Here is a 17,671-nt window from a genome sequence, read left to right on the forward strand (position 1 = left end):
ATTGCTCTCTCTCTCCCTCTTTTGCCGCAGTAGAGGGCGGTGATGAACTCGGACTTAGTAAACGATGGTGCATTTAAATAATACCCGCGAAGAAGAGCCGTGGACCAATCAGCAACCGGCGGGTGTAATAATCACGCCTGCGCGTTTGAAATATGATAATTTTGTTGATATGTCAGATGCTGGAGTTAATGTAGTTTTTCCCTTTTTAGCGTGACATCTGGAGTGTCTTCTCTCATCATTTTTGCTGTCCTTTCTTTACATTTCCGAAGTGGTTCTGCATGATTGGCTAATGGACAATACAAGAGACTTGGTAAGTTTATGCCTTGTGTGCGCGACTAGCCTACTTATTTTTGCACCCCCCCCCCCCCCCCCACACACACACATAATTTTCTTTCTTTGTTGTTGTCATTGTATACACTGCAGTGATTGCGATTCGTTTATGACAGTTACATGAAACATTAGGCAAGGGAATCAGCGATTAGCTTGTCGCATATGCAAAAGATAATATGCCTTTTTTTCCCGGCAAATACATTTTCTCTCGTTGCCTGTCAATCTCGCTCTCTCGCTCTGGCTCTCTCGCTCTCTCGCTCTCTCTCTTTCTCTCTCTCTCTCTCTCTCTCTCTCTCTCTCAGACACCCAATGCACCGCACTGCAGTGGTGTTGGCAGTGGCACCAAACCTAACATAACCGAATCTAGATTTGTGCTGTCTTTGCATGCAACAGCTGTCATGCCTTATACGTATGGACTGACCTCCATATAATAACATTGAGACAGACGGAAAGAGTGAGAGATAAGCGAAGGGGGCGTGTGCAAGTCCGTATGTGTGTTTTAGAAATGTACATTATCAACGCGACACCAAGATTATTGTCGTTAACTATGTTATTGCTATACTTGCCATCAATGATTTGCAATCGATGGATGCTAACAATTGATTGTGCATACTCAGTAACGATTTGAGCACTCTGGCTTGAGACGAGGTCTGTAAATACTACTGTTGTGCAAAACAATGCATTCTGACTGGCACTCAAAGTCACCTTGGACAAATATGGTATTAGTGAGAGTGTGTGTGTGTGTGTGTGTGTGTGTGTGTGTGTGTGGGGGGGGGGGGTGTGTGTGTGTGTGTGTGTGTGTGTGTGTGTGTGTGTGTGTGTGTGTGTGTCATAAATTAGTCAAACAGATGCTTGTTAGCGGCACTGTACGGTGGTGGTTAGGTGGATTCCTGCCTACCTGAGAAATTGTGTGCTCATAAGTGCGCATTTTAATATTAATAATACCATAATCATTGGAATTGAAAAGGTACTAAAGCTAATAACAACATCAACAACAACCAAGGTACAGTGTGTGTACTTGTTTGCAAGTGTGGATCACATTCAGGAAGGATATAGGTACTGCTAGATTTATATTTACTATTAAATAAACACTGCAGGACGCTTTTATTATAAGTCACTTAAAGTGAATACTTAAGATGCATTCAAGTAAGGGTTGGGTGTCCTAAAAGATGCAGCCAATGGGGTTCTAAACCAGACCCTTTTGTCCCAGCTCTCCAATCAGTAGCCTGTCCTACCCAGAGATCTCTTGACCTCCTCCTGTAGTTGTATGTAGCTTGAAGACTTCAGACTATTCCAATCAGGCAACACTAGGATTCTATTTCATATGCTTTTAACCCGTCAAGCCATGTTGAATTGGCCGTGATTATGCTTTTAATGGCTCAGATGTGAGGTCTACTTCGGCCTGCCCATTTCCCCTTTGCCTCCTGTAGAGATCTCCTGTAACCATGATAGCGATGGACTGCTATGTTAAAGGGGACATATCATACCACCAGGTGTGAGTGTGATTAGCCATTACAAGCCGTTTTCAAAATGTGCAGCATTGTGACATCACAGGTGGGCGTGTCCATCTAGATGTGTGACGGATAGATGGACACGCCAACCTGTGATGTCACAATGCTGCACATTTTCAAACCTGCTTGTAATGGCTAATCACACTCACACCTGGCGGTATGATATGTCCCCTTTAACGCCACTCCAGTAACTCTAGATTGCAGAACCCGCTAATAGCTCCCATGGTGAACCATGTTTCTCTTTTGGTCCTACCTGTGTGATTGCTCAAATGTGTGCCATGTATCAGAGCAGTAACAGGTCTTGTGACCTATGACCTTGCCTAACCATCTCCTCCTCCTTCTCCTTCTCCTTCTCCTCCTTCTCGTCCTCTGTTTTGAAGGCGGATCGTCCGTCTCGGAAGCGCCGTGACTCCTTTGGGATGTTCGACGGCCTGGACGATGAGAGGAGCAGCAGCTGCAGCGAGGAGTCGAGCGGCGGCAGCGCCTCCAGCCCTGAGGAGAGCGAGGAGGAGGATGGCCCGGGGTTAGGAGCAGGAGGGGGAGGAGGTATCGGCGGAGGAGGAGGAGGAGGAGGAGGAGGAGGAGGAGGTGGAGGTGGAGGCATCCTCCCTCTGACCTCCCCAGGCTCCTCCTCTCTGACCCTCATCAAGACCAATGGGCAGCTGTACACCTACCCGGATGGGAAGGCCGGCATGGGTCAGTGTGTGTCTGTGTATGTGTCTGCGTGTGTAATGTGTATGTCATTTTGCATGCACAAAAGGTCAAAGGACAATACCAGTCTGGGCGACTATTGTAACTGTGACACTGGCTTCACTAAAACATCCTTTACCAGTTGAATTTGTCCAACTGACTTTAATTTAGAGGGAGTGCGCCTGCCACAAGATTAAACAATGGCAACATTGCACTTTGGTCTTTCGGAATTAATGTTTGTTGCACAGTAAAGCTTTATTACATTTGTGCTGGCATGTTCATGCAGAAAACGTTATCGGCACAACAAAGTGATTTTTACATGTTATAATGACAACAGAGGTTTTAGTGAAGCCAGGAGACACAGTTACAATGCTTTGATCACCCAGACTGGTATTGTCCTTTAGCTGATACGTGGCCGGTACCACTTAGTGTTATTGTTATTTATTCCAAAGGTTTTTAAATACTTTGCTCTAAAATATGTCAAAGAATTCAGTAAATGTCCCATTGTTTACTCTCTGTTCTTCTTCTTCTTGTTCTGCTTTTCCTCCATATATATCTCTTCCCCTCCCTCTCTCCTCTATGTCTCTCCCCCAACTCTGTCTCTCTCTAGCTACATGTGAGATGTGTGGCATGGTGGGTGTTCGAGATGCGTTTTACAGTAAAACCAAGAGGTTCTGCAGTGTCTCCTGCTCCAGAAGTTACTCTTCCAACTCTAAGAAGGCCAGCATCCTAGCCAGACTACAGGTAGAGACACACGCACACAACCATCCCATTTATAAAAAAAAAAATAAAAATAAAAGTTTTTGTCTACTGTTGTCCATCTAACACTTAGAGTGGACAAAGACACACATCAAAAAGTAATAAACACTGAACTATCCTCCTAAGTTTAGCATTGCCTTATGGTATACCAATAGAATAAACAAATAATGTTGTGGAAAGTACTCAAACTCTAACAAAGAAAGAGATCAGGAAACTGCCAAAGAAAGTTTAAGACTTTTATTTATAACTTTAAGAAAGTAATATACAATCTGAGCCGGCCTGCAGATTACCATCTTTTTCAGATTTAGCAAACAGTTTTTATTGTCTCACTCTGTGATTCCTTCCATAAGATCCAAGCCAATGTTGTTATCAAACAATGCCCATAAATGGCTTCAACGTCAACCAACTTCAGTTTCTTTACGTTCTTTTCATGGTCTTTGAACACAACTTGGTTTGCCATGTACTTACATATAGCATTAAAAGCCAGATAATGTTAATGATCCTTCTAAGGGTATAGTTAAATTCTAACACAATGTAACAAAGAGCTTTTCAAGATGAGCAAGTACAAAATATGACAACGCAACATGTAACGAAAAGGCTGCAGCCCAAATGAGATTTCACACCACATAGAGTAAAAGATTGAGTGTGTTTACACTACGACGCCCAAACAGTATGCCCCATACTTGTGGAGTCCTTGTAGCCAATTGAACACATTATGAACACTGTCTGTAGTTTGTTAGAAATTCCCATAGTGACACACGTAGACTCATTCATTCCCCAGTCATAATTGTACTCCCTACTTCTCCCTCTGTGTCTGTCTGTCTGTCCGGTTCTGTTTTAAAAGGGAAAGCCACCCACGAAGAAGGCCAAGGTTCTCCAGAAACAGCCGCTGATGGCCAAGCTAGCGGTCTATGCCCAGTACCAAGCCAACCAACAGAACAGTGTGAAAAAGGCTGGTATGTTCTGGAAGAAAGGGTTATTGGATGGATGAAGTCAGTGGTATGAGTCTAGTAACGACAATATGGTACTGTTTGCTTTCAGATGAAAATAGTTGAATTTTGAATTTTGCCAAACTTATGCCCATATCAGTGGAATCCACTTGAACAGCATTTCGATTTTAAAATACTATTCTTTAGAGTTGTGCCCATTCTCAGTCTGAAAAAACGAATAATGTGCCATGCACGTGACACAATCCCACTGTCTGTTCCCTGGCGAAGCATAAGGACAACTTTAGATTGCGCACCACTACCGTCTTACAAACCGTATCGGTAAAAACGTTGATATTAGCGGATGCAGGAGGTCGGTTTCGATGGTAACTCACTGAATGCTGCTTTGTTTGTCCGTCCATGATCTGTTTTCTAGTTGTGTCTGTGGAGTCATTCGACTGGGGCCGTTACCTAGGAGACGGCGATGTGGCTGGCGCTCCCGTCAGCTGCTTTAAACATGTGGGAAAACACACGGACGCATGCAGAATATACACTCTCTGCCTCTCTTTCACACACACACACACACACACACACACACACACACACACACACACACACACACACACACACACACACACACCACTAAAGAGCTCATGGTAAAGGTGGACATTGATCCTAACTAATTGGATAGGTCTGCTGTTATTAGGTGGAATAGCTTGACTTGATCAATTAGTTTACAGTTTATGTATCTGAGCCGTGTTGATGTAGGTGATTTTTTTTCTTTCATTTTTGTCCCTCAGGTTCCCATGGGCACGTCTTGGGGGGACATCAGTGAGGGAGTCAGGGTGGAGGTGCCCAATACTGACAGTGGACTGCCCATGAGGGTCTACTGGATCGCTGGCATCATCAAACTGTCTGGTACACGATATTTGATAGATGACTCTCCGCTGGCATAAAATGCAAGATTATAGTGCTGGTGAACATGTGTGTGTGTGTGTGTGTGTGTGTGTGTGTGTGCGTGTGCGTGCGTGTGTGCGTGTGCGTGCGTGTGTGCGCCTGCAGGGTTCAAGGCCTTGCTGCGGTACGAGGGCTTCGACAGCGACTCCGCCCGGGACTTCTGGTGTAACCTGTGCGTGCCCGACATCCACCCAGTGGGGTGGTGTGCTGCCGGGGGCAAACCTCTCGTACCCCCAAAGTGTAAGCTCATAATGTCCTAACACTAACTATGGATGTACTGCTTTCATGTACCACACAGGCGTAGACAAATATACTAAGGCCTGTAAACAAAGGAGCGGTGTTTTTTTGGACAAAAAAAGAAACAGTTTAATTTCTCAACCTATATCAACTCGTAGTTGTTATATTAATGTTTAATCTAATTACACATATTTCAGATGCATTTAATTTTTAACACACTTTATACTTTCCGTAGAGCATAAACCCTTGAATCAAAAGGTTACTATCCAAAGGCCAATGTGGCGTCTATGAATACAATTTCAAGTGCGGGTTCACTAGAAAAACTGAAGACATCACTCATTGGCAATGGATCATGTCCCCTCGTGCATTAAGAGGAACCATGCTTAGTGTTATGAGGGACACCTGCGTTGGTTTCTGCCATGGCGCCTCAGGCAAAGGGTCTATTTTGAAATGACCCTTACCCTTACCAGACAAGGACATTGACATGATGACATTTACACAGTTATCTGACAACAATACATGTGTTAATGGAGGCCCTTGATTACCAACACGTATGAGGTCTGTTTGACATTGCAAGCCATTCCACTGGTGACCCCACAAGTGGGAGTGTCAAGCTCGCGCCTTGTGATAAAATAATGGACCACCAAGTTATATTTGATAAATATATGTATGTGTGTTCTTATTTCCTGTGCGTTCTCTCCCTAGCTATCCTTCACAGATGCACCAACTGGAAGAGTTTCCTTGTCAAAAGACTCACAGGCTCCAAGACACTGCCCCCTGACTTCACTACTAAGGCACACACACACACACACACACACACACACACACACACACACACACACACACACACACACACACACACACACACACACACACACACACACACACACACACACACACACACACACACACAGAGAGAGAGACAGTACACGGATACACAACAACACATATAGAGACAGTGCAGACACAGACACACACAGACAAACGCTGCCTTCTCTTTCTCTCACACATAGTCACACCAATCTGTCATTACCCTTAATAAAGTTAATGAAGTTGCAGCAACCTTTTTCATGAGGCAAATTGTGTGGAACAGGGAATGTGTGTAGCGGTAAAGGTCCATCACGGCCCCTGACCTCTGTCTCTCCAGGTACAGGAGAGTCTGCAGTTCCCCTTCAAGAAGCTGATGAGGGTGGAGGTGGTGGACAAGGGCCACCTGTGCAGGACACGGGTAGCCCTGGTGGAACAGGTGGGTCCGACAACACGTCTGTCTTATTGACTTACACATTTTATACGTCGCTCTTGTTGTGAAAATGGTTTTTAGTTCCATTTAGTTCCACAGATCCATAATAGAATTCGTATAGATCATGCATGATGAGTGAGTCCGTCTGAAACACTGACTGTGGAGTAGTTTAGTCTTTAAGCATACATTTATTCATTGTTTTTTTAGTTTTTTCACAAAAAAAAGGCTGTTTTATTTCGAATCCAAAAAACAAAGGACTCTTTCACATGCTGTTTGTTCCCCGTAAATAGTTCTGCCAGTTTACTGGGTTGTGGTAGTGCAGGAAGCCAGACTCAAAGTGCCGTAACACTTAAGTCGATTCAGCAGTTTTCCCAGCACCGGACCAAGCAAAATTGTGAGCCAGGCCCCGGGTAGACACATGTGTGAATAAAGGCAGGAATATTGACGATGGAGATGATGACATTTTAACGACTCCCTTTTCCTGCAACTCGGTCACAGACCCACCAGCCTTTTTTTCCCCCTCTGTCCAAGAAATTGAAATCAGCTCACCGCACCGCGTTAATCAAGGGAATGTTACATGAACATAAATAAAGATGCAGATAAATTGATCTTTATTGTAAGACATATTTTATTTATTGGTTTTAATTCATACATAAAAATGAAGAAAAGGATTGAATATTTATGCAATGTTTGTCCACCTCATCTGTATAGAACAGCAACAGCAATAACCACAACAACAAGAAAACCTCTATGGCATTTAATTGCGTCCATTCTTCTTCTTATTCAGCTTTTCAAATGCTTCCACAGCAGCCGTAATAATTAAAGCGTGTGTGTTTGTGTGTGTGTGTGTGTGTGTGTGTTTGTGTGTGTGTGTGTGTGTGTGTCACGTGCGCGTGCGTGCCTGCGCGTCCTTCTCCCAGGTGATTGGGGGACGCCTCCGGCTGGTGTACGAGGAGTGTGCGGACGGCACGGACGACTTCTGGTGTCACATGTACAGCCCGCTGATCCACAGCATCGGCTGGTCCCGCTCCATCGGCCACCGCTTCAAGCGCTCCGGTGAGGCGGGGCTCTATGAGTCACTATCAATATAATCTGAGACCTAGCAGTCCTGTTGTAGCAGAACTGTTTATGTGGGGGGGGGGGGGGGGGGGGGGGGGGGGGGGGGGGAGGTACAGAGATCCTGGGCTAGAGACCAACAACTGCAGTTTGTTGAGTTTGTGTTCACTGTTAGCCAATTACACACTTCCAACCTCCAGCAACATGATTTGTCGCAACAGATATGAAGCGATAACAAAGTGAAATAACATGTTCAGCCAGGGTTTGACCTTGTCTGCCGTCAGACTTTAGATGTTAGCTAATTATCTAAAGTCTGATATGTGATGATATGCAAATTAAGGATACGAAATAGATGAATACATGTGGACCTTGAGAGCTCGGAATGGCGTGATGGACAGGGTAGGGTGTCTTCCTCAAGGGAGCTCACAGATAGACAGCGGAATTTGGGGTTTGAACTCGAAACCCCCTAACCCCAACACAATTGTAAGAGAGTTTTTTAGTGCAACAAGCAAAGTAAAGTATAGTTTAACATCAGTTACAATTTCAATTGAAGAAATAATAGCACAATGTTATGAGTTATGGATAGGGAAATTAATGTTAGTGTAGATCATGGAACAACATGAAATTCAGGGTACATTTCATACAGGATTACACACAGAGGCTATTAAAAGTCAAGGAGCGTTAAAGGGGATGTTAATGTGGGCTTTTGGGTTGTCAGAGGGAAGTAGTGGTCAAATAATTTATGTTTATATATGGTTACCCTGCTGAGCTATTCCTGAAACACAGAACTGAACAGATGTCAAAAATACGGGCTGGTGCGTTCAGCCATGATAAATCTTTGTGGACTTCCAGATGTTGCAAAGAAGCTGGAGGGCCAGTTGGACGCCCCTGGACAGCTGTTCACCAAGGTAGGAACTCATTGGACAACGTATGCAAATCTGGAGTTGCAGTGAGAAGCAGGAGAATCTTTATCTCGGCAGTGAACCCTAAGAAATGTTAAGTTAAACGCAAGTCTCTCTTGTCCATTGAGTAAAACCAGATTTTTTTTTTTATCTAATTAAAAGAATGCTCTTAGTTTCCTCAATTATTTCTCCTAATTTCTCCTCACCAAATGGTGTTGCTATAAATTAACTTCATCAAAAAAAACAATCATTGCAGTTGTTGCTCCAAGATCATCCCAATTGGGTTAACTCACACCCCCTATCTGCTCCACTCTTAATGAACTGGTCTTGGGTCTCTTGTCAGGTGAACGAGGTGGACCAGAGTGGAGAGTGGTTCAAAGATGGCATGAAGCTGGAAGCCATCGACCCCCTGAACTTGTCTGCCATCTGCGTGGCCACGGTCAGGAAGGTAAGGAGCTGTCACTGACGTCCTGAGACTGGCGACGCATCACTTAACTGCTGAAACACACGGCACACGGGCACGGCTCAGCACGTGACAGGGGCGTGATGCGCGACACGTTTGCCACAGTATGGCCGCAGCAGAGCACGCCCGTTATAATCCACTGAAGCCGCTAACACGGACCACGGACCACGGAGGCCGCAAGCATGCGTACACATCATCTCTTTGTTTGCGCAGCTGGTCTATTTTCTTGGTCTTTATTCGCTGCAACGCGGCCGTCAAACGGGATAAAGCTCCATACAACTGTGTAAAAGATGAGCACCATCTCATTAAAAAGGATTCAAATGAATAACTTATCGTAGCAGAGGCAGCGCGAGGCTGCGGAACAACCTTGTGGGAGGCTTTACGTTGCATAATATCATCAAAAAATCGACTCAATGTGTGTCCATGACCCATCCATGATGTAGTTTTAAACAATTGAGTTAGTGAATTCAGTACCAGTTCAAATAGTACACTTCTAAACCGTGCATAAGCAACTGCATTATCACTTGGCAATACTCGATTTGCCCAGAGTAAAGCTGATCTTCTGTGTGGGTAAAATACTGGCAATGAACGCAACCACGCGCTACAAAGACCGAGTCTGTGGAGCAGGTAAAAAACCCCCTGCTTTGGCCCTCCTACGCGTCGCGTCTGTGTCCCATGTATCTCGGTCATAATAGCCCTGCTTTGAGCCAAACCTCCCTGTAGGAAAGGAAAAACAAAAGCACAGAGGTATACCCCACGTATCACACCTGGAAGCCACTGCTACTGTTGTGAGCGCTGCTTTTGATTAACCACTAAGCTACGGGAATAATGGAACAGACTAAAACACAAAAACATCTCCATCTGTGTTGGCTGATTAGCGTAGTTCAAAGATATATACATATATATAACGAACCGTTGGACTGTGGTGACCTGCTGAAACCTTGAGTGGAGTGAAACTCTGATTGGTGGATCCAATTGTGGGTTTAAAGAGAATATAAAAGCCAGGCGTGTGCTGTTTCTGTGTTATATGAGGTGGGGAAGTAGATCTTTTTGTTCAGACGGATGGATAGGGTACTGTATAAACACTGGTGTGGAAACAGTGATAAACAAAGCTGCCATGGCTATTCTTGTGACTGCAAGGGGGACAAAAAAAAGGAATATTTTGCTCTGTGCGTTGAGATTTCTTGATTCAATACAAATTGGCAATTATCATTGCCACGTTTTTAAACATGTCCAACCTTTCCAAACCATGGACTTGGAACTGCTCCCCTTTCCTCGCTAGGTTCTGGCCGATGGCTACCTGATGATCGGAATCGACGGCTCGGAGGCAGCGGACGGATCCGATTGGTTCTGCTACCACTGCACCTCTCCCTCCATCTTCCCCGCCGGCTTCTGTGAGATCAACAGCATCCAACTCACCCCTCCCAGAGGTAGCTGTGTGTGTCGGGGCCTCATCCTGCTGTGGCAATTCAAACCCTGAAAGCATCTGTCTTACTCTCTCTGCCGTCTTTATGTCTTGCGCCCATGTGCAACACAGTATGGTATAGTATGGCGTAGAATAGGGTCATGTTTGCCCAAGAACAGAACAAAATTATCCAGAAAATCAAGGCAAACATCAAAAAACATTTCCAATGTAAGAACTCAATGTCCTTTTATTATATTAAACAATTGAATACAATACAATTGAGTATAAGACTCTGACTCAGAATGACTTCATAGTGTCTCCTCTGTGTTGCTGCTCTAGGTTATAGCAACCTTCCCCTCAGATGGTTTGAGTACCTAAAGGAGTCCAGCTCGGTCGCTGCCCCCGTCAACCTTTTCAACAAGGTAGGACATTTTTCTGGACCTCACTTAATTCGGTTCCTCTTTTCTTTACTTTGGCCGGAGGTACCGCCAGTTGTATACCTAGGCAGCCCTGTGGCTTCCCCTGTCAAAGGAAATGAGAAACACACCCAGCTGTAGTACTGTAACCGCCAGACATGTATTATTATTCAGACCCTTACCTTTTGATATATATATATTTATTTATACTGTGATTCCAGAGTGACCCAACCGACCTCTTTGATTTCCTTCTTCTGCCCCCCCCGCCCCCCCTCTCTGCTTATAATCTCCCTCCATCTCTGGCCTTGCTTTTCATCACTAACATTTTCCCCTTTATCCCTTGTCTACCTCTCCCTCATCCCTCTCCTCTCTCTCTCTCTCTCTCCCTCTCTCTCTCCTACCTCTCCGTCGCTCTCTCTCCTCTATCTCTCTCCATCCCTCTCCAACGTCTCTCTTCATCCCTCTCCTCCCTCCCTCTCTCTCCATCCTCCCCTACTCCTCTCCTATCTCTGCCTCCCTCCCTCACCACCGTCTCTCTCTCATCCCCCCCCCCCCCCCCCCCTTCTGATCTTAACCTCCCTCCATCCCCCCCCCCATCCCCACCCCACCCACAGGAGGTGCCCAACCACGGCTTCCGCCCCGGCATGAAGCTGGAGGCGGTGGACCTCATGGAGCCCCGGCTCATCTGCGTCGCCACGGTGACCCGCATCGTCCACCGGCTGCTGCGGATCCACTTTGACGGCTGGGAGGACGAGTACGACCAGTGGGTGGACTGTCAGTCCCCGGACCTCTACCCCGTGGGATGGTGTCAGCTCACGGGCTACCAGCTCCAGCCCCCAGCCGTCAATACGGGTACTGAGTGCACACACACACACACACACACACGCACGCACGCACGCACGCGCGCACGCACGCACGCGCGCAGCGCGCATGCACACATATTCACACATGCATGCACACAAACATGCGCGCGCACACACACATGCACACACATACACACACGCATGTGCAGGCATGCACGCACACGCATAAGCACATTTCACTTCAATCTGACTTAGCCGGCGTGCGTGTGTGTGTGTGTGCGTGTGTCTCTGTGTGTGTTCCAGCCACTAAGGACCTGCCTTCAGGGGTGTCCAAACAGAGGAAGAAATCTCAGCAGTACAAGGGCCAGAAGAAAAGTAGGTTACCACATGTGAAGAAATACTTTTCCCCTTGCATCTCACAGCCTCTCTCTCTTTCACACTCAAATGTCTCCGTAGGGCAGTGTTTGTTCATTTTCCATCTCTCTCTCTCCGTCTCTATCTCTGTCTCTCACTCTCACTCTCACTCTCCTTCCCAACCTTCCTCATGCTTCTTCATCATTCATTGGTTTATATGTTGAGCTTTTTCAGATTTTATCCCTTTCCTTTCTCATGGCGCTCTCCCTTTCTCTCTCTATTAATAATCATATGAATCTATACATAATAAGTAGAATTATTTATATGCACACAGCCTTATTATTAATAATAGATTCAACACTATTTATTATTCATATCTGTCATATTACATTAACTTATCAACCTGGGATGCATTGAGACTCCATTCATGGATGATGACAGATGACTAAGACTGTGAATTATGCACTCCGTAACTCCCATTGGGGACAGGGATGTAATGGTATTGAATGATTTGAGTGTTGGACTGGGAGGGTTGATTCAACAATGTTTTAAAGCTTTGTTTTATAGAGTCTATAATAAATGAGTATAACCATGCTATTTTAAATGTGGCAATAAGTTAACCACAATCCAGCTTGTTTAAATCTGACATTTACACAATTATTCAGGAGGAAAATTCAGCATTTCACAATTACATTGGCAAAATGCCTACCATCTATTTCATTTTTGTGACTTTAATTTTAACTTGTATCATATCATAATTAGAGGAATGTAGGTGTACTTTATTGTTTTGGTTATTGAATCTCAACCAGACCAGTAGAGGCCACTAAATGGCAATAAAACATTTAAAAAAGGGTATTAAAAGACAATATATGAGGTGTAAGAGCCACAATGGGGACCTGCTACCGACACCCTTATATGTACTTACTTATATATGAACATGGAGGATGTGCAACAAACAGTAATTCTGTATCTACAGTGCAATATTTATATTTATAAGCGCATGGGTTAAGGTGACTAATGTCTAACACATTAGTCACCATCACAATGATTTAATCGTAAAGTGTGTCTTTTTTCACCTGCTTAAAAAATAAGACACTGGTGTTCGGATTGTTTCCCAGAGAGGAAGCTTCCAATAGGAAAGCGGCCTATCAGTCTCTCTGGCGTCATGGTATCCGGCGTGCCAGATGAAAACATGACGCCGCCAGATTACCCATCACCCCCGACTCCCGTCTTAGCCGCCCCGCCACGGGAGCCTGAGAACAGCGCTAAGGCCCAGGCGGATACAGGTATACACACGCACATGCACATGCAACATAAACACATAAACACATAAACATGTTTTTATGTGTTTATGTTGCAATAATAAGTCTTTCTATATGAAATGTATTACACACGTTACAATGGTGGATAGACTGACTGTATTTAGTGGGGACACAAAGCAAATAGAAGTAAACAACACTTCCAGTCTTATTGCAATATTGTTGTTTCAATGGGACGACTATGGAGAAACAGTCAATCTGTCTGTCGATTTCCCTATTTGTTACACAAGTGTTCTCTCTCTCTCTCTCTCTCTCTCTCTCTCTCTCTCTCTCTCTCTCTCTCTCTCTCTCTCTCTCTCTCTCTCTCTCTCTCTCTCTCTCTCTCTCTCTCTCTCTCTCTCTCTCTCTCTCTCTCTGATAAATTAACTACAGTTTTAGGTTATTGTCGGGATAGGGTTGAGTTAATCAAACTACTTCCTGGGACTAGGACATAGAATGACCAATCTTTTACCCTCTTTCCCTGTGTCTCCCCCCCGGGACACGCAGAGATAAAGCAGGAGTGCCTGGAGCCGGCGTCACTGTCCGAAGCGCTCGCTGCTGATTAAGAAAAACCCCAGCGGTCCTCACAAACTGTTTCTACATCAAACTCGAGCCGCAGCGCACAGCCGTCTGTTCGTCCTCCTCCTCAGATATTCCCTACCTTTTCCTCTTTCATTCTCTTCCCTTCCGTCCTCCCTCCTCTCACCTGCCCACCAACTATCAGCCTGAATTGAGATTTCAAGATTGACTGTGATTTTGTTTTGGGATTTATTTTCTATTATCGATTATTATCTTCTAGTTTCGATGACGCCAACTAAGAGGAGTTGCACACTTATAGCGTGAGAGTCTATTCATCGGAAGCAGGGCAGTTTTTCTTTCCACGATTGTCGTTCAATTACATTTTTTTCCAATTCCCAATGGATTTCCAATGGTTGAGGATAAGCTTTTGGGGGGGAGGGGGCTTAATAGACCACTGCCTCCCTCTATTTCTGAATAGTCGTCTCAGCAAGACCTCAATTTCTGGGTCTGGTCTCGATCCACCCTTCATTCCGCCTCTCCGAACCTGAAGGGAGAAGATCCCAGATCCCCCCCAGCCCCCCTTCCCTGCCTCCACCCTCTGCTGGTAAGTCTGAACCTTTTCACGGACTCTTTGAAATAGAGGAAAGCGGTGGTGACTGTAATGGGAACGGACAGCATTTGAGGGGAATCCCGCCCTTATGAACGCTCAAAGAGCACTACAATCCATGCTTCTGATTCAACACACACACACACACACACACACACACACACACACACACACACACACACACACACACACACACACACACACACACACACACACACACACACACACACACACACACACACACACACACACACACACACACACGGATATACGGGGTGTCAATGCCAGCGAAACGTGACTCACTAGCACCTTGCACATCGCGAGCAGCTCAGTGGGCTTGAGGTGGGCTCTTGAGTACCTCAGTTCAACTTTTGCCAGTAGAAGCCAAGGGGATTGAACCAGCAACCCTGCAGAAGTCAGATGCCCTGCTCTACCTCCCTTGCTACTGCTCAAGATGTTCCTTTAAAAAAACAAAAGAAGCTCTTGGTGAGGTTTGCCGCAAACAACATTTCTATGTCTGCCAGCATTCTGCCTATATTGACTTTGCTTCTTCGATTGTCACTAGCTTCCTGAAATGAAATGAAAATGTCTTGATTAAAATCTGTCTGGCCATTTTTAGATAAGTGACCCTTTGTGGGATTGTAGGTCACTTTTCCAAAGTATTATACTGAGGGAAACCAGTTAGTGACTGAAGATGAAAGCAAGTAAACAATGAAACAAAGAAAAAGTAATAATATTAATAATACCAATATTAATAATAGTAAAAATAGGTCAAAAGGTGCATTGGGGAGCTATGGCGGTCTTTGATTCCAGAAGAAAAACATAGTGATGGACGTAATGTTAAATTGCAACCATTTCTTTGTCATAATTTTTAATGACATTTGGTTTGTTGTGGTGTGGCTGTGTTTGTCGTGGTGTGGCTGTGTTTGTATAGAGAGTTTGAAGGTTGAATGAGCTGTTCAAAATGGTGCAGACCTCTGTCATCAAGATGATTAAACATTGCATGGTGTGGGTGTGTGTTTGACTGGGACACTGTCAGATGAATGGACTAAAGTAAATTCACAAATCAATTTGGACACCAGAGCAGTATGTTGGTTAGTATTAATATGACCCAAGGTGATGCTATTGTGCTGCCTGATCTGAAGATGTGAAGCAGCATATGTGTTGTTGTGCCAAGTTATTAATGGTAAAATTATTTCTTTCTTCTAAATAACATATTATTATTGGACTATGAGATGCATAGGTTGAGGTTACAATATATATAAATATATACTATTGGCTTATTATTTTGTTTTTATCCTGATGTGATGGGAATTTCAGGTGTTCTGGACAGTCGAGTGTTGTTAAAGGTCATACATCTGGGTGGACACAGACTTGATAGATTCTGAAATGGCCTGTAGGGATTTATCAACCTCACAACTGGTGGCGAAATTCGGACCCTCTAAAGTGAAACTCCTGTTACAGCTCAAATTTGAACACTGAGTTTTTAAAAAAAAAAAGTATTTTTGACCGAGTTCGAGTTAGGAGGAGGGACAGGTTATCCCCATGGTAACGGCTCACAGAAACTTTGTGTGAGGGTTATAATGAGCGATTGTTGTAAATAGAATGGTATTATACTATAAGTGTATAGTAGCAGCAGAATATAACGTTCACAACCTGGTCTGTGGAGACTGGCGAAAACAGTTTTTTCGAGATGACCGTATTATTTTAGTAGCGATGACAAAATGGTAACGATTATTTTGTTCAAGATCGTAGAAGACATACTCACACGTTTTTAAAACAGGTGTGGTAAAAGAGGTATTGAAAGGTGAAATAATGCATCATAAGTCGCAACAGGATTTTGTACTGATCAATAACAAATTCTATGTTCTCCCATCAGTACCACACTAAAATAACAAATAATAGTAAATATAAAATAAAATAACTGCATAGAATGTGTTGATTTAAGAGATTATGACAAGCTAAAGCACTTACTTTAGTGACTAGATGAATAGCAAACTTTGATAATATGATTGAATGCAAAGAGGGTAAACAACGGTAATACAATATAAAGTAAAAGTGAAGTACAATACATTTTTTTTAATATATGCAATCTAAAGATGGATATAAAAATGAAATATAAGCTAAACTGAGGTTTACAGAAATGTATTAAGTCATTACTTGCATAGTATGCAATTAGATAGATACATTTTCTAAAGACTACTTCAAAGGTTTCTAAAGGTCTGGTTCAGTGGTTGATTCTGTTTTCGTGGTGACAGTATGGTCAAACCAGGCTTCCTAAGAAGTTACATTACTTTGTTGTGTTAGAAAGCAGGGGCTCCGATTTGGTGTCCTAGCTATTGGAATCAGTATCGAGGTGTTCCTCCAATCAGCTGTCGGTTGGGGGAATCCTATTGGCCTTGAACAAGTCTCTGCCCACTACTACCAATGTTTGCCATAATGGATATTTTCCTTCTTGACCCATTGGTAATGGTATGGTAATCCATGTTCATATATGGGTCAGGCAAATTCTGGTAAGAAGTTCTTCCAGAAAGAATTGGTTGCTCAATGTAATTGAGTCATACAAATAGTGAGCAAATGTTTTGACCTGTGTAACTATTTGAGCAGGATTTGTCATCTTCTATTTTTAACAACAAGACAAAGTTGATGCCTGTAGTGTATTGTGTGTTTTTGGCAGTTGCCAAGTCCATATTAGTGGTTCACTGACTCAGTGTTTAGATGAGAGTGGGATCTGCTGGCGGTGCATTTCAGTCTGGACAACATTAATGAAAAGGAATCCAATACGTTGAGGTGTCAGTGCCCGCTGCTTCTCTCTTTCTGATAGGTTTGATCGGCGGAAAAGTAGAGCAACACAGGGGTGCTTGATTTCAAGATCACCCTCAAACAATGTAACAATGTTGACAAGAGGAAGTCCATTTTGTATGTTATTTAGAGCAGAAAAGATAGTATGTATGATTTGATCCTAGTTTGTTGTTTCCTTGTGTGTTGTAGCACCATCCAAAAGAAAAAAGAAATGTCTTATAGTTGCTATTGTCCACACCTTTGCTTTGTGTATGTGTTAATTGTCTTTCAAACTTCTAATTTTTTTTGTAGGATTGTGTGAAAAAAAGTTTGGATAGTGAATTTATGATAATCATGGTGTGGCACGTACTTTTAATAGCATGCCATACTACACAGGATAAAACACCCTCTTTAATC

The 17,671-nt window shown here is 43.8% G+C and overlaps 1 protein-coding gene across 1 annotated transcript; it reads left to right on the forward strand.

Moving 5' to 3' along the window:
* The first annotated feature begins 171 nt into the window (after positions 1 to 171).
* Positions 172 to 17,671, forward strand: LOC307082978 (MBT domain-containing protein 1-like). Its single transcript, XM_079746741.1, has 18 exons — positions 172 to 310; positions 2,222 to 2,537; positions 3,142 to 3,275; positions 4,135 to 4,246; positions 4,653 to 4,735; positions 5,017 to 5,134; positions 5,279 to 5,413; positions 6,116 to 6,204; positions 6,558 to 6,656; positions 7,571 to 7,706; positions 8,559 to 8,614; positions 8,952 to 9,056; positions 10,354 to 10,501; positions 10,816 to 10,898; positions 11,507 to 11,744; positions 11,999 to 12,070; positions 13,168 to 13,335; positions 13,855 to 17,671. Exons 1-18 carry the CDS (start codon positions 290 to 292, stop codon positions 13,911 to 13,913), a joined length of 2,172 nt encoding a protein of 723 aa, XP_079602867.1. The 5' UTR covers positions 172 to 289; the 3' UTR covers positions 13,914 to 17,671.

The sequence above is a fragment of the Pollachius pollachius genome (genome assembly GCF_949987615.1).
Source record: "Pollachius pollachius genome assembly, chromosome: 11".
Taxonomy (NCBI): Eukaryota; Metazoa; Chordata; class Actinopteri; order Gadiformes; family Gadidae; genus Pollachius; species Pollachius pollachius.